The sequence below is a fragment of the Vigna unguiculata genome, chromosome 8, assembly GCF_004118075.2.
Source record: "Vigna unguiculata cultivar IT97K-499-35 chromosome 8, ASM411807v1, whole genome shotgun sequence".
Classification (NCBI taxonomy): Eukaryota; Viridiplantae; Streptophyta; class Magnoliopsida; order Fabales; family Fabaceae; genus Vigna; species Vigna unguiculata.
Genome location: NC_040286.1, coordinates 12,658,052 through 12,681,279, shown reverse-complemented (window position 1 = coordinate 12,681,279; position 23,228 = coordinate 12,658,052). Strand labels below are relative to the sequence as shown.

Sequence of the window (23,228 nt, the reverse complement as noted above, 5' to 3'; positions counted from 1 at the left end):
ATTATAGTGGAGCGTTATTTGAGAGTTGAAATATTATTTGTTATAATTGATAAGCAATTACAAGAGTTAAATTATAGATTTAATGACCAATCAATGAAGTTATTAATTCTAAGCTCTCCTTTGGATCCTAAGGATGCTTATAAAGCTTTAATATTGATAAAATTTACACTCTTGTGGATAAATATTATCCCATGGATTTCAATGAGCAAGAGAAGATTAATTTGAATTTTCAACTTCAACATTTCATTATTGATGCTCGTGAAGATTCAAATTTGAAGAATTTCTCAACAATGCATGGGTTGTGTACATGTTTGGCAACAACAAAAAAGTCAGAAGTTTACTACTTGATTGATAAATTACTTTGACTTATCACCGATGACGGATCTTGACCTATATATTTGGGAGAGCCAAAATAATACATTCAAAATTTGTTTTATTAATACAATAAAAACATGAGTATAATTGTAACTATAGAAGAAAATTCACACACATACATAAAATATATAAGTATATACATGATTGTTCTTAGTTCCTTAAGATCCTTCACTAATAATTAAGTTCCTTAAGATCTTTCATTAATAATTAAAACAAAACTAAAAATAATTGAATTAGAGCTAAAATTGTCTACACGAAATTTATCTTTAATTTTATTTTGCAATATATATATATATATATATATATATATATAAATTTAAGACTGAAAATAATTTATCATAATCTAATAAAAAATTGAAAGATGTAATTATAAAAAACAAAATATATGATAATCAAGTCACAATGAAAAATTTGTTATGAAAAAACACATAATACATTACTTTTTTCTTCTATATTATAAACAATGAATATACCAAAGGCTTATATTTCTTCAAGTGAGATAAGATGCTTTCCTTTTTTTCTTAAAGAATGGAAGACAACAAAGGAGAAAGATGAGAGTGAAAATAATGAGTTTGTGTATAATTTTTTTTTCATAAACAAAAGAAAGAAACATGAGTAAAGAGAGATAAGAGCATAAATAATGAGTTTGTGTCTAATTTTTTTTTCATAAACAAAAGAAAAAAAAAGCACACAAGTAAGTGTGAGAAATCATTACAATATATAAAAAATTAAAAAATAATTGGACAAAAGAAATATCTTAATATTTTTTTATTCTTTATTATATTTTATTTATATTTTATTATTTATTAATATTAAATATTATACTTTAGAAAATAAATAAAATTATATTCAATTAAATTTTCATGAATTTTCAATATTTTTAATATATATAATACATAATTTAAAAAATTTTAAAATAAAATACATAGTTAAATTTTTTTAAAAATAAAATACACAACTAAAAAATAAAAAAAAAATTAGGGGGGACCGTGGCCCCCGCCAGCTCCTATTAAAATCTGCCGCTGCTTATCACGACTATTCTAATTTCTACTACTACAATTGAAAGATCATTTTCTGCACTAAAAATAATCAAGAACAAATTGAGAAATAAAATAAAGACTGAATTTTTAGCTAGTAGTATAATAATATATATTGAAACAAACTTTAGTTCTGATTCAATTAATAAAACTTTTACGTCATTAAAATAGCATAGAATACCACTTTGACTAAGGGTAACTTTTGTTTTTATTTTTATATATTATTTTGATGATAAATTTTATGTTATTCTTTCATATAAAATTTAATTTGGCACCTCTCAATTTTTTTTTCAAGTTTCCTAGGTATATAACCCAAAGTCAAGTGAAATAAATAATTTTTTAAATATTCTTGTTCGAGAAATAGCATAATTAAATTATCATGCATTAAATATAAATATTTCTCTTCTTTTCAAAGTTTCAAACTTATTCATATTTTGTATAGATTAGTTCCTTTCGTTAGACTCAAATCCTATATATGAAATAAACAATTGGTATACTTGTCCATTTCTAACAACCTTAATTATTTGGAATTCGAATCTTAGCTGGATATAATTGAAAATTCTGGCCCAGCCTGGCTTACATGTTAAAATATACAGCCGCGGAATTTGGCCAACCACGAGAAAGAATGACCACGGTTGGGGTCATAAAGTATGAATGACGTTTTATACACATTACTACTATACATGTACAAAAACATTCTTCTTATTCTCTCAGGTTTAAAAGGTTTTTTTTTTTTTCTATTATTTTAGGAATTTATTTAATGTGATTTTTTAATTTCTTTTATTCTTAATTCCACTTTTAATTTATTTTAAAAAATTAATATGATACCTTTTATTAAATTAGTATTGATATTATTAGAAAGGTAAGCACATACCATTAATTCTGGGTTTTTCCAATTTTTTTTTATTTGCTTCTACTCATCGAATTTGTTTTTATTTTCTTCGAAGACAATCATGAAGGTTTAATAAGTAAAACAAAAAGACAGAAAGATTGGATAAACTAGAGTTACTAACACATAATTATCTTTTAAAATGATATTAACAAAATGGACCACATGAATCTTTTCGAAATAAAATAAAAACTGAATTAAAGATAAAATAAATTAAAAACTACATCCAATAACCTCTCAAAAATTGAGACAAAAAAACTTATTAACTTTGTCAAGTCATTTTTCAAACACAAATATTTAATCTCATATATAAAATATCTATATTTCAACTTAAAGGTATACATTAGATGGTCTGAACTAAGAGATTAGACCAATTTAGAACTAGTCAAGAACGGTCCCCTGCTTTGAAAGCATTAGAGTGTATATATTCACCAAAGAAAGAGGCATTAAAGTATATTACGATCTTTATAAAGTCCATCCCAGGACGCTGTACATATGAAAGACGCAAATTTCATCCCGATAAAAATTAATCAAATTACATAGTATACAAAATGAAAAAGAATCCAAGATATTTACGGCACGATTGTGAAAGTCAAATTGAACCTTCAAATGGCAAGTGGTGGCCGTGAATTGCTGACTAAAACCTAATAGTGACTACTTTCTTCAGCAGAAGCAAACTATTGCAGACTTTGCAATCTATGTTGTTCTGGTGCTTGTTGAATAAGATGCAAGATATGAAGAAAAATATGAGGATGATCCTACACTAGTTTGCATACCATGCAGCAAAGAAGATTGGAAGGTCTCATGACCCAATGGCACAGGTCTGTCTGGTAACTGGGGTATGTCAATGTCACCCTCTAACATCTTAAGGGCTTCAGCAATAGTAGGTCTTAAAGCCACCATTGCATGAGCACAGAGTATTCCCACAAGAACAAACCTTTCCATGATCTTCTCTGGTCCCTCTTCCTTTATTGACTGGTCAAAAATGTCTTCCATGTTCCCTGATTTTGCCAGTGTCCATGCCCAATCCGTGATCAAAACAACCGATGAATTCATGGTATCAAGCACTTTTCTTCCACTCATGATCTCAAGAATCACAATGCCAAAACTATACACATCACTCTTCTCTGTCAGTTGCCCATAAAGAGCATACTCTGGTGCCAAATAACCATATGTGCCGGCAACCCTTGTGGTGAGATGAGACTGCCCATCGTTCCCTTGCTTCGCCAACCCAAAATCTGACACTTTGGCTTTCATTTTTGAATCCAAAAGTATGTTCGTAGCCTTTATGTCACGATGATAAATTGGGGGTTTGATTTCATAGTGCAAATAAGCAAGCCCTTTAGCCACATCAAGGATTATGTTCTTCCTTTGTGGCCATGTTAGCCTATTGGCACCAGAAACTGATAACTGGTAACTCAGGCTTCCATTTGGCATGAAATCATAAACCAGAAACCTTCTCTTACCTTTCAAATTATCACTTGAAATGCAGCAGCCCCGAAGAGGAAGAAGATTCCTGTGCTTTATTTTGCTTATGATCTCCACTTCATAGCAGAAATCTTCATCCCCTTTTGTCTCCAAATCAAAAATTTCCTTCACCGCAACCACAGTGCCATCTGAAAGAGTCCCTTTGTACACAACCCCATCACCACCTTGCCCAACCATATTCCTCTGAGAAAACTTACCCGTGGCTCGCTCAAGCTCCGATATGTGAAACCATTTGGCACCGGTATTAGGCAAAACACTGTTCCTCACCCCGTTTTCAACCGACCTGTGATAATTATCTTCCTTCCTTCTCTTATCCCACTTTCTGTACACCACAATCAACACAAAACCAAGCACAACACCAGTAACAGCACCCACCAACCCAAAAACAAGTTTCAGCTCTTGTTTTTTATTCGATGAACCTTTCACCGATAGCGGCATGCCCAGTATGCAAGCAGCGGTGCCCAAATTTGATGGACCGTACTGGTTAACAATAGCTGTGGCATACAAAACTGTGAAGTAAAAGCACTTTGTGGCATTTGGGTCCAAACCCTTGAGTAGGGAAGTCACTTTGAGACCAGCATCAATACATATGCTGCAACGAGTTTGATCACTGAGGTCCCCGTTGCAAGAAGTGTCCAAAGGGCTAATCATACCCACTTTCTTCTTCCAATCATCCACAGTTATGATTCCTGCACAAGTGGAAGCGTTGGTAACAAGCTCAGAAGCTCTAGGAAAACAATAAGGGACCAAAGAGGAGTTAATTGACAAAGCTGAGATTTTGGTTTGGAAATCTGACAAACAGGTGGAGGAAGTGTTTTCATCAGGAAGTTGAAAGTAGGAAGTGTCTTTGAGGTGTTGGGCTATCCCCATGCCAATTACACTGAGCAAAGCTTGGCAACAGTGCTCCTTATCAACAGGGTCTCTGCAGGATGAAGTATCCCATGGAAAGGTCTCAATATAGCTGAGATCCATGGGGCATGTGGATGTGGTGGATGAAACACCAGATATGGAAACAGTGAAGAACAAGATTAGGAGAGAAAGAAGAACCACTTGCTTATCCATTTTCTGGTGCAGACAAAAACTTGAAACCTTGATTTTGTGACCATTGGTCTTTTATAACTGCATGTTTTACCGGTCAACCCTGGCTTGCTGCGATCAAAGGCCACGTTTATAATAGAATGCACAGTAAAACTGAATTAAAAATTTGATTTTGAAGTCGTTTTCAAAGTTAAGTAACAAGAGGGTTCGGTGTTTTTTGTGCTGACCCAGGTCAAATTGTTGCTACTATTTTGAACTTAAGTTTTTGGTTTTGGTTTCTGGACAAAGACATTTGCGGTTTCTTTCGTGTTTCCTTAGTCCGAAGTCTGAATAAGCAAGCGTTTTTAAAAGCGCGCCAGGTAATGATTGTGCATCATGAATGTACTAGTACTTGTTGTTAATATTGTTTTAATTTTAATTATAATATGTTACGATGTTAAATAAAAATAAAATAATAGTTATATTTATAATACTAGTAGTTAAATTCCCTAACTACAAAATTTGTCAACTTATAAATCTTATAAATTCAACGACATTGTAATAACCGAATAAACTTTGTCGACATGAGGAGCCGGTGGCCTTCCACCGAACAAATTTATAAATAAAAAAATAATGGTTAAATATAAAATTAGTATCTTAACCTGGATGTCTAACTAGAATTTATTTTAATTCTAAATTTTGATATATTTTAATATTTAAGTTTCAAAAATAAATAAATATAGGACTTTTAAATTAATATATGAATTATTTTAATTTCTTAAAGAGTGTTTTATTTGAACATTTAAATTAAAACTAGTTAAAACGATATAAATAATTTAAACTCTCGTAAAATACATTTGACATATTAAAAGAATCAATTTAATACAATAAGTGAGGATGATTATATTTATTTGATTTTAAAATTTTTAACTAAGTTGTATCAAAATATAAGACGTTGATAAATTTTAGTTTTACATCAAAATTTTGGAACTAGAAACATATAGTTTTCTATATACATATACTAGAAAAGTTATTTATATTTCTAATTTTATTAATGAATTTATATTATTTTAAAAATATTTCTCAATTGTTAATGGTTTAAATCATTGAAAGAGTATAGAAAATTTGTAGTCGTTTAAAAAGTATAAAAATGTCCTATTTAGTAATTTACTTTTGATTGTTAATTTTATAATAATATTATAGTTTTAAGACTTTGCCTTTGATAACATTATGCCTTATTTGTATTTATACATTGATTGTTTTTAAATACCTTTTTTTTCTATAAATATATTTCTTTTACATTTTTCAATTTCATATTTTGTATGACTTTTAAGTAAGACTTGAACCTACAAAACTTTTCATATATTAGTTTTGCAATTTTTGTTATATTAACTTTTTTGTTTTCTTATGTTCTTTTACAAATAATGCTATAGTTTGGTTTAAAAAAATGTGATTTCTTTCTCAAATTTATTTGAAAGTTAGTAGAACTAATTATTATATTGTACAATATCGTAAAAAATTCATTTTGTTTGTGTAAAAAGCTTAATGTTTTTGCAACTACTTATTGAACCCAACTTGTTGTATAAGTTAAATTGTCAGGTTTTTGTATTTATTGAAAGAAAAACAAATCGTAAATTAGTAGTGGCATCATTATGTGTACCAACCAAAAGTGCTGAAAGCTTAAAATTATACAAAGCTAGTAAAAAAAAAAAAACTAATAATGGAAACACACAATTAAAAATAATACTTAATGTTCAATAATAATACTAAATGCATAAAATCAACCATAAAAGGATTGTCAAAATCATTACAATTAATTTATACATTTCCTTTTGTCGAGATAATGAAAACAACCTCTTGTATTTTAGTACATCTTGTTGATGTTGTGAATCCCATAAGTAGGTTTAGAATTTCTCACTTACCCATCGCCATGTTAGATTGAATAACTTTATGTCAAACAAAGTTTTGTTAATGATACATTCTCCATCGCCATTGTTCCATAAGTGCTTCATGAACATAATTAAATCGTTTCTAACATTTTGATTGGGAAATTCAAATTTTTTAAAACATTGAACTTAGATTTGAATTGATATCATTTTAAATTAGTTTATTTTTAAATATTTGTTTGAATAAAGTAATTCAAATTTTAATGATTTTTTTTGAATAAAGTATTTTAATTTGGCAAGGTCCGGCTCATGCAAGCTTGGATCGAGCCATACCTGGTAAAAGTCAAGTAGACCTAGGCCTTAGTTGACCTTTATTACCTTGTGTCCAAATTGAGCAAAGTTCACTTAGGTGCAAGTGAAGCCGAGTTTGTTTGGGTTCAAGTTGAGTCAAGTTGAATTGAACTGAGATTAAGTTTAGTGAATCTCAGTCCAAGTGAGTCAAGTTGGCATAGGTGCAAGGAGAGCCAAGTCGATTTGAGCTCAAGTTGAGCGAAATTGAGGCAAGTCCACATTCAACCAGGTCAAGCTAGGTTTGTTCGATCGAGCGCTTACCATTAGGTCAAAAGTTATAGTTGTTAGTTTGTGTGTAACTCTTTCTACTTGAGAGCGTAAAAAACCAAGTGTCATCATTCTATTGCGACTTGCCCATCTAGCCTCCGTCATAGGATAATTGATGCTACCTGTAATAACCTCTCTCTAAAAAATTGTCTCTCTTGGAATTGATCTCGTAACCTAGCTCTGATACCACTTGTTGATGTAGATTTGACTTGATCTCATTTTAAATTAATTTATTTTTCAATTTTTTCTTTTGAATAAAGTAATTCAAATTTCAATGAATTTTAATTTTATTGTTTGGATAAAGTATTTCAATTTAGCAACGTCAAACTAATGAAAGCTTGGACCAAGCCAGCCTAAGTCAAAGTCAAGAAGACCCAGGCCTCAATTGACCTGTATTACCTTTTACCTAGATTGAGCATAGTTGGCTTAGGTGCAGGTCAAGCCAAGTTTGTCAGGTTCAAGTCGAGTCGACTTGACTCAAATCGAGATCAAGTCGAGCCAGTCCAAGTCTAGATTGAGTCAAGCTACTATAGGTTCATGTTGAGTCAAGTCTGTTTGAGCTCAGGTTGAGCTAAATCGAGGCAAGCCTACATTCATTCAAGTTAGGGTGAGCCAACATTCATCTTAGTCAAGTCATTCCATGTTCAGCCGAGTTGGGCAAGGCCCAAGTTAGTTCTAGTATGATCAAGACCAAGTTGGGCCTAGTCCAATCAAGACCATATCAAGTTAGGTTTGTTGGATCAAACACTTACCAGTAGGTCAAAATTATAGTCGTTAGTTTAGGTGAAATTATTTCTACTTAAGAGCGTAAAAGACCAAACGCTACGATTCTATCGTGACTTGACCCACCTAGCCTCTTCCATTGGATAATTGATGTCACATGTAAAAATCTCCCCATAAGCAATTGTCCCTCTTGGAATTGAACTCATGACCTAACTTTGATACCACTTATTGGTGCAAATGGCTATAGAAATGGGAGAATTGAATAGAGCCTACACTATTTTTATCTGTAATAATCTAAAATTAATACCAGTAAACACATCAAACATAATATACAACTATATACTAGTTCACCCTAAACTATTGGGCTACGTCTGGCTCTCCCTTAAACATTTTTCTTAAGAGGGTCCTCTAATCAAATCAATTTATTACAAGTGTCAACCCCTTCCATGTTATAAGTATCAAACTCATTAAGTATCTTGAGTATTAACCTTTCCATGTTACAAGTATAAACCTCTTCAAGTATAGCCTTCTTAATCTCCTCCTAAGATTAAGAACACTCAATTAAATAAATGAGAAATAGTATCAAAGAAAGAGAGTACAATTTAAGCTCATAAGGGTTGAACTTCTCATTATGATGAATATTACAATCGTTTATCATTTTCCATTTTCTGAAACATAACTTTTGACAAAGTAAATTTGTAAATGTTTTGTTCTTTTCTTTTGTTGTGAATGTTGTTGTCATTGTTCTTTTTGTTGGTCAACTTTTCCCCTATTTATAATTGTTAAGAATATAGCCATGGAGTTCTTACTGAATCTAAAAGATTTAATCATTCAATTGCATCTTCTCATATAAAAGGGCTCAACTTACGCATATGGCGGGGAAGGGATCCAAATCTAGTTATTCTGACATATAACAATGAATCACATACTTCTTCACCAACTTCCCAATCAACTTTGGACAAATGATATTTGGAAGATCTTCAAAAGGTGGGGATTGGTACAAGAGGTTTCCATGTCACATAAGTTGAACCAGAGAGGATGCAAATTCAGGTTCGTTAGGTTTTTAAAAGTTAAGAATGGTACAACATTGGAGAAAGAGCTGGATAACATATGGATTAGGAATTTTAGGCTACATGTCAACATGACAAGTTTTAATAGACTCGCGAGGAAGGGAAGTGAGGAAATGGATGTAACCTAACAATTGGGAATGATAAGAAGTATTCTCCGATATGGAGAATGAAACATGCACAACGCTCTTACGCTCAAGTATTGAAAAATGAAGCATCTGCCAACAAAAGTTGGAAAGGAATCAAATTCATCACGAAGGAATTAGAAATGTATTGAATGAAACATAGTTTTGTTGGTCGTCTACATAACTTTGACCACCTCGATTCCTTGAATGATAATCTTATCCTTGGAGGTATGAATTTTTTGAAAGCTAGATATCTAGGAGATAATATGGTGTTGATTACAAGCTTAGATGGAACCAAGCTTACTAACATCATTGAAGAAAATAAGAATAGGTTTGTCGCTATGTTCGATTCTTTATAACCATGGTCAACAAATCAATTATCTAGCCATAAGTTAGTATCGGTAAGATGTTATGGTTTACCTTTAACTCTATATAACAAACATTGCCTTACGAAAGTGGTGGCAAGTTTTGGAACTCTAGTGGTTATCGATGAAGCTACCTCTAGTTGGCACAATCTGAAATATGCGAAAGTAAGAGTTAGAGTACTAGTTGGGAAGGTTAATACCATGCGAATCGAGATGAAAATAGACGAGAGGATCTATATGGTAACTTTCCAGGAGGAGACACAACCATTGAAAAGCAAAGTGTGCAATTGCATATGTGGTGATTTAGGGAGTTCAACCTCATATAGTATCTCTGACGAACGTACTAATAACATTGTTGTTAGTAGAAATGACTTTGATGCATAAATATTTGATGAAGATATTACATAAAACCTTGATGAGTTTATGATAGATTGATGAAGACTTGACAAAGGAATAAAGACTTGAAGAAGTGTTGTATTGATTAAGCTTGATTTATGCTTAATATGGCTAACACGTGGGGATCTTAAAGCTTGAATATTGGAGTTTAACATGAAGACAATTTGGCATATAATAGGTGTCTTGTATTTTGTTGTAGTCTTTTAATTTGTTAAATGGGTTTTTAACAGGTTAATTGGTTGACTACTATAGTTATGTTACATATTCAATTAGCTGAATTATCATTTAATAAGTTGATTTCACCAAGTCAAGTGAAATCAACAAATTGAACAGATAAATGAACTTGTGGAATATGCTAAGAAACATACTATAAAGTTTATTTTTTTAGAGAGATCAATAACAATTGTGATTTCTTAATGCAAAATTAGTGTGAATACTTTAAAAAATTCTCTCTCTAAGCTACACAGATCTATAACTATTCGTGAGGTGATCTTTTATTCTTGAAGTGTTTTTCTTGGTGTTAGAGACTTGGAGAAAGAGGTTTGGTCTTCCTTAAGTTTCTAGGTGTTATCTGGTGTGATTTCAGATCTACAAGTGGGAGTCTTGTGGTGTTTTGTTTAGATTCTTGTTGTATTCAAGGGTCTTGGTGTAGTTTTGTGTTTTCAAATGTGTAATCTTGTTGGATTTTGTAAAATTTTTGAAATAGTGCATAGTCAAGCTAAGGTTCCCTTGACAAAAAGATGTAACTCATATTTGAGTGAACTTGTATAAAATTCGGTGTGTATTTGTTTGTTCTTCATTGCCTTGCTTGTTCTTTGTTAAAATCTCTCAAGAAATTTTTTTTTTGAATAATCTTTTTATAGTATTTTGATATTTTGATGTAATATGGAGTTGTAACCTTTCTTGTACTACAAGTTGGAGTTAATCTTGATTAATTATGCTACCATATTTTGAGTTTATAATCAACTTTTTTTTTTTGCATAATTTTTCTAGTTTTTCAATCTGATGAATTGTCGTTTTAATATGTTAAATCATACTGGTTGATCTGTTAACTTTGTTTTCAATCAATTGAACATGTATGTTCCATTAGATATTGCATGTTGATTTATTAGTCAATTTGATTCAAAGTAAAGGTTTTTTATGAATATGAAATTACCTATTTTTAGTCACAACAAATTCAAACCTCCCTTTTCTTGGCTAAGAAAGTCTTTTAAAACTTAGAATTGGTATCAACAGTAGGTTCTTGAATATTTTTTTGAAATGGTTGAAAGACAAACTCCCTTTTGCAAAAGGTGCTTTTATACATAGGCCTCCTATGTTTAGTGGTGTCAACAATCAGTTTTTAAAAATTCTCATGAAAATTTTCATTAAATCAATTGACCAAGGAATTTGGAATGCAATCATGAATTAACCATTCATTCCTAAGCATACTATTGATGAAAAGAAGGTTGACAAGCCTTAGAACCTCTGGGCAAAAGATGAGAAGAAGAAAGCTCAATATGATTGTGCAACCAAGAACATTCTAACTTCTACATTGAATATGGATGAATTTTTTCAGAATTTCTCAATGCAATAATGTAAAGGATGTGTGAGATGTGCTTGAAGTTACACATAAAGGAACCAATGATGTGAAGAGGGTTAGGAAGCATGCATTGATACAAGAGTATGGTTTGTTCAAGATGCAACAAGGTGAATCCATAATTGAAGTCCAAAAAAAGTTCACACACATTGTCAACCATATCATAGGCTTGGGAAAGGAATTTGCAAAGAGAAGCTAAACATCAAGGTCTTGAAGTGTCTTGGCAACCTAAAGTCACGACCATCTTAGAATCAAGGGATTTGTCAACAATGACCACCGTTACATTGTCTGGAAAGCTTAGAGAGCATGAGATTAAGATGAATAGGCTGAATGAATAAAAGAGTAGTGAAAAAAGGTAAAGAACATAGCCTTGAAGTCTAGCATGAAGAAAGACGAGGGAAGGGGTTGAATCAAGTGGGAATGAGAATCTGAATCTACTTGTCAAAAAGTTTGGAAAGTACAATTCTAATGCAACAATTCAAATAGTACTCCTAATTTCACTTGTTACAATTGTGGTAAGTAAGGATGTATGAAGATTGAATGTCTAAACATTAATCAAACCAAAGAGAAAGGTGTTGAGATAAAAAAGGAAAGCAAGCCCAACAAAAGACGTGTTTACATTGCTTAGAAAGATAATGAGGATTCAACAAGTACCTCATCACAAGAAGAAAGTGAAGAAGCAAACCTGTGTCTCATAAAAAGTGACAAAAAATACTTGTGGTACCTAAATAATGGGTGTTCAAGGCATATGACAGGTGATCGTGCAAAATTTGCAAAGTTGAGCTTGAAGGATGAAGGATATATGACTTATGGAGATAACAACAAAGGGAAAATACTTGGAACTGAAATCATAAGCAATGGACCCCCATTCAACATAAAAAATGTGATTCTTGTTGAAGCATTGAAGCATAATCTGATAAGTATAAACCAACTTTGTGATAAGGGATATAAAGTAATGTTTGAACCTAGTCATTGTCTTATCTTTGATTGTGTTAATAGGAAGAAGAGTTAACAATATATACTTGCTCGATCTACATCATGCATCAAGTAGCATACATTGTTTTCTTACAAAAAGAATATGACACATGGTTATGACATAGAAGACTTTGTCACATTCAACATTTAAACAAGTTGAATAGAAAACAATTGGTTGCAGGACTACCAAAACTTAAGTTTGAGAAGGATAAACTATGTGAAGCATGCCAAAAGGAAAAACAAACCAAGGTCTCTTTCAAACCTAAAAATTGTGTTTCAATTGAAAGAGTTTTATAATTGCTTCACATGGACTTATTTGGACCTTCATAAACCACGAGTCTTGGTGGGAACTTCTATGCATTAGTCATAATAGATGATTTCTCTAAGTTTACATGGACATTACTTTTAGCATCCAAAAAGGATACTTATCATGCTTTCAAAAGAATTTCCAAGGTCTTAGAAAATGAAAAGAGTTCTAAAATGTTTTCTATACAAAGTGATCATGAAGTAGAGTTTCAAAATGAAAAGTTTGAAAACTTTTTGTGAAAAACATGATATAAAAGACAACTTTTATGCTCCTAGAATTACTCAAAAAAAATGGTGCAGTTGAGAGGAAGAACAAATCACTTAAAGAACTTTTTAGAACCATGTTGAATGAAACCTAATTATCAAACACTTTTGGGATGATGTAGTCAACATAGCTAAGTATTGTTTAAATCGTGTGTTGATTAAGCCTATTTTAAAGAAAAATCCTTATAAGATTTTTAAAGGTAGAAGTCCTGTTCTGACTCACCCAAAGTGTGATACATTTGTCAAAGGCTAAAGGAAATTTGAAAGGTAAAAGGCAAGAGAGTACATTTGAGAAAAAGCCAATAAGTGTGATACACAAGTGGAATTTTTGAGTGAAAACACTTGAAAAGGTGAGGTTCTAAATATATTATAGTTATTTTACTAACCTTTCTTGCATGATCTAGCAATAATGAATAATTCCTCATGAGCCAGCATAAGCATTCTTCTAAAAGTGGTTTTACATATGGGTTTACCTATCCTACGCAATACTACAAAATTTCAAAATACAAGGGAAAATTTGTGGTTTTTGAAAGCCTTGTGAAAGAGAAAAGAACCTAGAATGTAAGAGATGCCTTATACGAGTTTGGCCATGGAGAAGAATGCCAATGTCTTGGTGTTTAGAATTATAAAGTTGAATGGCAAGATTGGTAATCTTAAAAGGAAGCTCAAACCTGATAGAAAATCATTGTCAAGGACAAGAGCGCCAAGATGTGTCAAATGTGAGGCTATGGTTATGAAACACATCAATGTCCTAATTGTAATGCAAGTTTCCTGACTAATGAGGATCTCAAGAATTACATCATATATTTGAAAAGAAAGGAAGAAAAGACATTGAAAAGATTAGAGAATGTAAAAGAAGTAAAGACAAGAGAAAAAGGAGAAGCAAGCACTGAGACAAAAAGAGCAAAAATAAACTAGAGAAAGAAAAAAGAGAAAAAGAAGAAAAAGAAACTCGAGAAATAGAGGAGAAAGAAAAGAGAAAAAGAAACTCGAGAAAGAGAAGAGAAATAAAAAAGAGAAAAAGAAAAAGAAGGAAGAGAAAGAGAGGAGAAAGAAAAGAGAGGAAAAAAGAAATAAATAAGAGAGCATTCTAAATTGTCATTGAAAACTAGAAAAAGAGAGGAGAAAGAAAAGAGACAAAAAGAGAAAGAAAGAAGAGAGCATTCTGAATTGTCATTGAAAAAAAAGTACTAACTTTCCTCTTGTTGTTTTATTACCCAGGGAAGAATTATTCATCAAAGAGCAATGACATCAACAGTGACAAGAATAAAGGATAATAAAAAGGGAGGACAAGCTTGGAAATATATGCACATAAATTAGCTTCTTCACCCATCCCTAGCAAACCTATGAGCGATCAAAGTCATGCTTATAGTTTTGTTATTTGTCTGTGCAATATTCCTTTGTTTTTTTAGCATAACATCTTTAATTTAACATTATTTGATGATTTTTTGCATATGGATATTTGACCTTAGAGGCAGACCTCTAAACCTTTGATAATAAGATATTGACATCTTTAAAGATCCAAATTTTATTTTAGCAGAATTTCTATTTTGATTATTTTAGATTTTTGTCTTTGATTTATGTTTGTGTTTGTGCATAGGATCTTCTAGAATTTGGGTCGAATTCTATCCAAACTAGGGAGAATGATAAGGAATCTTCAATGTGATTTGGAGGACAAGGTCTCTTTAAGAAGGAAGGTGTGATAGAGGACTATCTCCTGAACTTCAATTGGTACAAATTTGAGGAAAAAAATTTTTCAAGAACGAGAGTATGATAGAGGAATATCTCTTGAACATATATAAGAAGAACTTGAGGAAGAACATTTGCAATTCAAAGGATGTATGACAAGAAAGTCAAAGATCAAAACACGTGTCGTTGAAGCTCATAATTTTTTGCTAAAGAGAAAACTTAAAGAACATGAAAATCATGAGAACAATTGAATAATAATTTAGGAAATTAAATAAATTATAATTTATTTTGGTTTTACAAAATGTTAAATTCTTTAGGTGAATGAATCTCGTTGAACGATCCAGTTTGTCTTTGTTGGGTAAGCAGGCCTCGCTAGGTGAAAGTTTGTGTCTATAATTTTTTTTCTATTATTTTTATTGTTTGAAGCCTTCGACTTTCTTTCAGGATTTCTAAGTTTCCTTAAACTTATGTGCCTATATATAGAAGTATCAAAAGCTTATGTAAGCATTTTTGAGTCATATTATATGCATTTGGATTATTTGAGAGGGGATTCTCTTGGTTCTTGGATTAGAACTCTAATTCTCATGAAAGATTAACATCTTTATGGCAAATCTTCACTTGATTTATCAATCTACTAGATTGTAGCGTCCCCCATCTTTGTCTTATTCAACATTCTTCTTTGATTTATTTGTATGTTGCCTCTTTAGGATTCAAATTCAAAAGTGGTCGTACTCTTTCGTGGATAGGATTGTATCATTTCATTTAATGGGGTTTATTTTTTCTGGTCACAACAATCTCTCCCTTTTTTATGATGACAAAAGTATAGGATAAAACATGTCAAACTATAAGGTAATGTATCAAAGATGTCATCTATCAGAGTTAACAAAAACAACATTGCTTGATCATGAATGAAATCAAGTGATATGTCATATAAGTATTTTAACACCCTAGGCGGATATTACTTGCCCGGGTCTTACAAGTATCAGAGTAAAAATTATCATATGATTAATCATAGCGAAAATAATATGAAATATACTTTAAAATATTTAAAACAAATTAATTTGTTCATAATGTTTTAAGAGAAAGAAATTCATTAAAATTTGAATGAATTTGTGCTTTCTTCTCTTTTGTTTTTCTTCTTTTCTCTCCCTTTTTGTCATCAACAAAAGAAGTTCTCAACATTTTTTTGACACTAATACAAAGAAGGCTTTTTAGGTCTCTTATTTTAAGATTTTTACGTTTGTATAGGTCAAATCTAATTGCATGAGACGTAAATTTACATTTGTTAACATTTGTGACATAAATTTACATATGTCAGTGGAATAACATAAGAAAATCTATGTTTGTTGGTGAAATAACAAATTGAAAATAAAAATCTATTAGTGGAATAATAGACGTAATTTTTTGAGTTTTTCTTCTCTTAAAACTATACCAAATTTACGTATGTTACTCTACTAACAGACATCAATTTGACTCCATAAAGTGTGAGAGCCAACACATCCATGAACGTCTCCACCGTTTCTTTTTCTGCCAAATGATGCAGATGCCCTTCTAAATATCCTTGAGGGATCCCCTTCGAGTTGCCGTTGGAGGCCATCTTATCCTCTAGCTCGGCAGGGTGTACCTTCAAGATTCCAACCAACGTAGAGATAGATGCATGATGCTCTAAATGTATGTAAGAGACTTTATTTTCCACTGATAAGCCCAGAATTTGCTCGAATTCTTCTATTGTTGGTGCCAATTGAAAATCTTGGAAGGTGAAACATCTAAGTGGTGGATCATAATATTGAGCCAGAGCAATGACTGTCGATGCTTGGACTTCCACATTCAGCAACCTCAATAAGTTCCCATGTCGCTTCTTGAAGGCATTCTTTTGTATAGTCTTCATTTGTTGCACTATTTCCCTTAGACCACTCAGATTATTGTCTATAACTCTGATAGGTAGCTTCTTCTTCAAGACATCTGACCCTAAATTTCCCCTGACTCGAAATTCCATGTTAATTTCCCTTGTTTCTCACAAATTCAATCACGACCTTAAAATTTCTGACCTAAAATCACAAAAAATGTTATGACATGTCATGACAGGGTACATGTTATGCATGAACAAATAATCAAAATGCATGTACAAAGATGCCATAAAAGAATGTACAAACGCATGACTTTATTGCAAATCCAAATAAAACGAGAAAGGCGAGATGAAAATTAGAGTAATGCACATTCCTCCCTTTGTGCCTTAATAGAGGTTTGGCGCCTAATGGTTCTAAGCTAAAATAGATGCGCTCACTAGGATTGTTTCTTAATACTTAAAGATCAAGGTCACTAGAGTTATAGCCCACTTCTTGGCATTTCCCACAATAGTTGGTAGACAACAAAATGTGGGAGTACCAACGAAGCAAACAAACTCTAGCTGGGGTTCTCACAATGACCACTTAGGAAGTTCATCCACTGTGGCACTGTTACACAATCCCCTCTAATTCTAAGTTAGACAGACCCGAGTATAGGGCCCCACTCATGTAATGCACAATGTGTGTGTGAAGGGAGAATGATGCATACCCAAATCCCCACCTGCAAAACAACCAGACCACTTGCCAGGCAAATATTGCAATTTCAAAATACATATCAAAATAAGCAAAGTAATTCACATACAATTAATCCAATAAGCAAATATATACAAGCACATATAAAGACAAGAATACACAAATGAAACAAAGGGGGAAAGAAAACATAAGGAAAAACCACATCCAGTTTGCATATCTAATTAAATGCCTTGACTCTCTAGCGTCCCTAGTGGAGTCGCCATCTGTCGCAACCGAAATCGCGACGGGACAACGAACCAAAAAAGAAAACAGGTTTTAAAAAGAGATTTGGAGACGCCACCACAGTTATTTTTGGAAAACTATGGAAAACCATAAAAATAAGACAAATGTGCGGAAAAAACCAAATTTTTGGGTTCGGGAGTCGGTTACGCGTAGGGAAGGTGTTAGCACCCTATAGCGCACGCCCAAGGGCGGTATCCTTAATTAAACATGCAAAGTTGATACGGTTTTCAAAACATTAACTTTCCCTAAAAAAAGACAAATAATACTAAAAAGAAACAAAAATAATTTTTTAATTTTTTGGGCCCTACAAGGATTGACCTTGGTCCTACGTAGTTCTTTATAAAAAGGAGTTGCTTAAAAAGTTGATATTTTGTATTTTTTTTTGAAATTTTATATTTTTTTGGAATTTTTGAAGTGCTTGAAAATATGTGTCACACGATGCGAGCGGTCGGACAAACACTAAAAGAGAAAGAAAACTATTTTTGGTATTTTTTAGAAAATAAGTGTCACGCGGTGCGAGCGACCGGACAAACACAATAAAGTGAATGCGGACATTTTTTATTTTTTAGATTTTTTTCTATTTTTTTTTTTGTAATTTTTACAATTTTCAAATATTTTTGCTTTTTTTTTAGAAAAGAAATTAAAAAGGTGAAATTTATTTAAAAAGGATAAAAGTGGAAAACAAGATATGAGGGTACATGAGTAATTAGTGAGGGGTACATGAAGTGAAACACATGTTACAATCGGTAACAACAAACGAGTTAAAAAACGGGCCCAAAACAAACAAGGGATATGGGAGTGTGTACAGATTAAAAATGGGGGGTGTGCGAAGGAGTTTCTAAGGCAAAAAGAGTGCGAAAAAAAAATAAGTTGAAGGTGCAGGAAGCGAGGAAGACACAGAAGCCCAAAAAAGACAATAACGCATGCTGGGGAGTGGATTTAGTAAAATAAGGTGTTGCACAAACAAAACAAATGAAATGGAAACAACCCCAAATCAAATAGAAAAGTCGCGGCACAAGAAGCAGATCAAGCAACCCTAATCTCTCTCCTTCTCAAAATCAAGCAACCCTAATGGCCGAATGGGTGTGATTCTAGTTGTTTGCTTGTGTGTTCCGTTTGCAAGATGGAATGGTGTTGTGATGTTGAGGTGGTCCCTATTTCTTGGGCTTTTATGCAGGTGAACGATGAAGACGTGGGTGAACCAAAAATGCAGATAAAAAATGCAGGGGCCGAAGATGAAGGTTGGCGATGATGGAAACTAATGGTTGGGATTTGAATGGATTAAGTCGAGTGAAGGTATAACGGTTGGTGTGTGAAGGCTCGGTAGAAATCGGAACATGGAGAAGGAGAAGATTATAGTAGTATGTTGATGGTGGCGGTGTGAATGACCGTGCATGGCTTCTGCTTTTCGGTCTCCTGGTTCTCTGATTTTGGTTATTTTGTGCATATTGGAGGAATGTGGGATGAGGAATGAAAAAAAAAACGTGTTTTGGTCACATGGATGTAAATATGCTATTGTGTATGTATTCTGGTTGCAGGTTGGAGTGGTTTGATTCTGATCATTTTCTTTCATTCAGATGCAAGGCACAGGTATATGTAAACGAAGGTGACAACAACTCCCATGAAATCAAGAATTGACAACCAATAGAACATAATACTATAGCACATCACATTCGTTCAAGCGCACAACCAGTCATATACATTTTAACCCACGTCTACGTAATCATTCAAAGATTCAAGTTGCGAACTTACCTCTTAGTGCTACTTTCTCTCATGCTCAGGCTGCTTGTTTTTCGGCCTCCTCGTTGCCTCTCCCGTGTTGTGTCTTTTTTTCTTTTTCCACTCTCCTTTTCACCTTCCTGCTCTTTGCTTGTTCTCCTCTCTGCCCTTCCTTTTTGTGTCCTCCCCCTTGCCTTTTGATTTTTTTTCTTTTTAATCAGTCAATCCTCTTTTATCTTCCCCATGAGTTGTTCCCATGTTTCCATTTTTGTTCATCTTCTGCACGAATATTTAAAAAATGGTGAAAGCATGCAACCGAGACCATCTTTCTGCCACTCTACAATAGCCATATTGCCAAGACTGCCTGCCAAGGTTGCTGGTTGCCGATTGTCGCAGTGATACGCAAATATTGAAGATTTCCCCTTTCATGCAGAGACCCCAAAGTGTCTTGAAAGCAAAGAGCTGACTTTCACTAATGGGATGACCGGACAACAGATGAATTCCTTTTTTTCTTTCTTTTCTTTTTTTTTCTTTTTTTTCATCATAATAATTCTTTTTATGAAATTTCTAAATTATTTTTTTTATTTCTTTTTTTACATGTATTAAAAAGAAGAGAAAAGAAAATAATAATAACAAAAACAAACCAAAGAAATAAAAAAAATGAAATAAAAATAAAAGAGATAATAAATAAAACGAGAAAAATAAAATAACATAAAATTGAAATAAAAGAAAATTATATATTTGTAGTCAATTCAATTCACTATTTTTTGTATATTTTTCTTTTTTTTAAAATAAAATAAAATAAAATAAATCAGACTTTGTCACCCCGAACAAAATTGGGTGATGACACTTGTAATTAAAAACTATTTAAGCTGTAATTAGGAAACTTGTTAGATGGTGGTGGTAGTAGTGTTCGGACCCATGAGTATAAGGTTCAAAGTATATAAGTGTTTGTGTACACTTTTGAATTCCAGATTACTTATCTTTTAGAATTTGAATCATTTTTTTTAAGTGAGAAGAATTCTCTTCTAGTTCTTCATTTCAACCTTTGGTCTTTATTTTTAGATTTACAATTCAAAGTAACGAATCTTTCTGTATTCATTAATTTCTCTTAATATTGTGATATCAATTAAGATAGATCGAAATTTCTTCATATTTGATCCCTTAAGTATTTTTTATTTTGTCAATCATTCAACAAAAATAGTTAGAAACGATCCTACGCAAGGTTAGATTTCCACCGACCTTCATCCACAATCTCACTGTAATATTTTCCTTGGAACTTGCATCAACACCCTATCATTAAGGCTTAAGACAATTGCATTGTGGACCTTCTACAACTCCTATTTCTCATCCTTCCCCTTCGTGACTATATCAAGCTTGGATTCACTTTGCAATACTTCGATAAGACCTTGTTAAACTAAAAAATATATGTATTTTTAACTGTCATAATAAAAAATCATTCCATCTAGAAAAAATATCAACTTTATACTTTTTTAAAGTCGCGATGGTCGAATTTTACATTCATCACACCAATTCATTGTGAAATTTATCATACAAATTTATTGCAAAGTCATCTACCATATAAACAAATAAACTTATAACAAAATTAATCGTACTATATTTATTTTAGAAATACAACATAAAAATAATATAGATAAACACTATAAATAATGTGGTTCAATTGAAGTATTAACAACTTCAATATATATTCACAACGGAATTCATCATAAAACAATAAAAATTATAACTTGTAGTTTCCCTCAAAATGAACTTTCACTATTACGGATTAAGTCAACTTAACTTATATGTTGACTTCATATAACACTCCATAATATTACACATGCCTAGTCAGCATTGACAAGACACTACAGAAAACTAGACATTTTTTATGTTTTAAACTTATTTATCTGAATCAATCTTCACATTCAGAAATCTTTATATAACCAATATTTCATCTTTTTGCAACATGATCGTCTTTTACCAACCCCATCTTTTAAATATCCTCCATAGTTCCATCCCTCCGTAGTTTTCTAGAAGTAAGAAAAAAAAATTGGATATTATCCCAAAAGTCATGATCGTTCTGTTTGTATTTTCCCAATTTGATCATCATTCATGATGCTTTGTGCTTTTTCATGTGGGTCCATCTTCCCCGCTAAACTACCCACCCTATCTCATCTTCATAACTTTATAAATTAATTAATTATATTAATCTATTGTCCTCTAAAATTTTGTCAGTTTTCAATACTGATTTTTTTAGTTTTACAGAAAAATATATGATTTCATATAAAAATATTGAAAGGTTAAATAAAAAGAAATATGTTTATCGTTTAAATATTCATGTATCATTGATAATTATCAACGTCAATGATCACGGTAGTCCAAAATCGTTGTATATTTTTTATTTATTTATATGAGTGTAAGAATTATAATTTGATGTATGGAAAAGGGTTGAAGCACATCCATTATTCCGTATATTTTATTAATTTTTTATAATTGATAAAAAAACATAATTATGTTTTAATTCTTAAACTTTTGGAAAAAAAATTGGATTCCCTGATTTTAACACAACATTTTAGTTCCTCGGATTAAAAGACAAACACAGTTAGTCTTTTAAATTTACCGTTTAGGAACTAAAACCCACTTTCATTACTCATATTTAGTGTATTGTATTTTTCTAAATTTGAAACACTGAAATATATTTAAAATTTAAAATTAAAACGGGATTAACTCCACGTTTTATGAACTAAAGCTATAAGTAAAAATATTTTTTCAATGTAAAACGTGTGGTTTAATTGAATAGTATAGTTCTACCATGTCATTCTCAACATTTGTCCTTCGTTGTTAAGAAACTCCATGATTCCATCCAATGGAAGAAAGACACGTCTTAGACATTGATTTCCAAAACAGGGATGGGGTTAGAGTAATTATAAAAACAACCCTTAACCAATTTTTCTATTAATATATAATAAAAATAATAATCAATATAAAAATATAAAACTTTAAAAACATTATCGTTATTATTTATAATAATATATAAATTATTATCTCCTTTAGTTAACATACTTTTTATTTTATACTTAATTTAAAATTTGAAAAAAATAAAAGAATAAAAGTAAATTATCTAATTGATTATAGCACACATTCAAATTCTCTTTTTTCACTAGAAATGATAAAATGAGTTGTCAACTAATTATATTTAAAAAAAATAACTGTCAAAATATTTTTGTTTCAAAAATTAATATAACAAAAGCTCAGCTATGCTAAAAGGACCAAAATCAGTTATTATCCAAAGAGAACTTAACTAAAAGTAATCACTGTTAATATGGTATAGATAAGATTGTACAAACTATTACTTTTATTTTGAAAACCATCATAAAATATTGAACACACGTGGATGTTTTTCACTGGTATAACACAGATAGATTGTATTATTTATACGACAGTTATTTGAAAAATTATTTTCAGAATAATTTAAAAAATAAATTGAATATGTTTACAAATTTTAATAATATATATCAAAGTGCCAAAACATATATATAAAGTGAATATAAGGACAAAAGGAAAGTAATAATAGTAAAAGTAAATGCAAAATGTAAGATGAAATAATACTAAATGTTATTATATAACAAAAGAGATAAAACAATAAAGTCACAGAAGAAATAATTACATACTCTGATCATAGTCTCTACAGCTATTTTTTTTACCAATCATTGCTCAATAATTAAAAAAGTGATTTAACATTTAGACGTTAAACGTGCTCAAACCTTTATTTTTTTTACACGCACGTGCTCACTTAAAAAAACTTAAGTTTAGTTTTTTTCTTTTTTGTTAAGTGAAATAAAAAACTAAATAAATTAAAATTGCAAAAAAAAAAAAAATCACTGGCCGGTA

At 31.4% G+C, this 23,228-nt stretch overlaps 1 protein-coding gene across 1 annotated transcript; it reads right to left on the bottom strand.

Annotated features, from left to right (window-relative positions):
- Nucleotides 1–2,683: 2,683 nt before the first annotated feature.
- On the bottom strand, nt 2,684–4,888 carry LOC114194724 (probable receptor-like protein kinase At1g11050). The gene has a single exon (XM_028085097.1). It carries the CDS (start codon nt 4,849–4,851, stop codon nt 2,998–3,000), a length of 1,854 nt encoding a protein of 617 aa, XP_027940898.1. The 5' UTR covers nt 4,852–4,888; the 3' UTR covers nt 2,684–2,997.
- Nucleotides 4,889–23,228: the final 18,340 nt, after the last annotated feature.

Coding starts and splice junctions, on each gene's coding strand:
- LOC114194724 (XM_028085097.1), bottom strand. CDS start 4,851: ATGGATAAGCAAGTGGTTCTTCTTTCTCTCCTAATCTTGTTCTTCACT.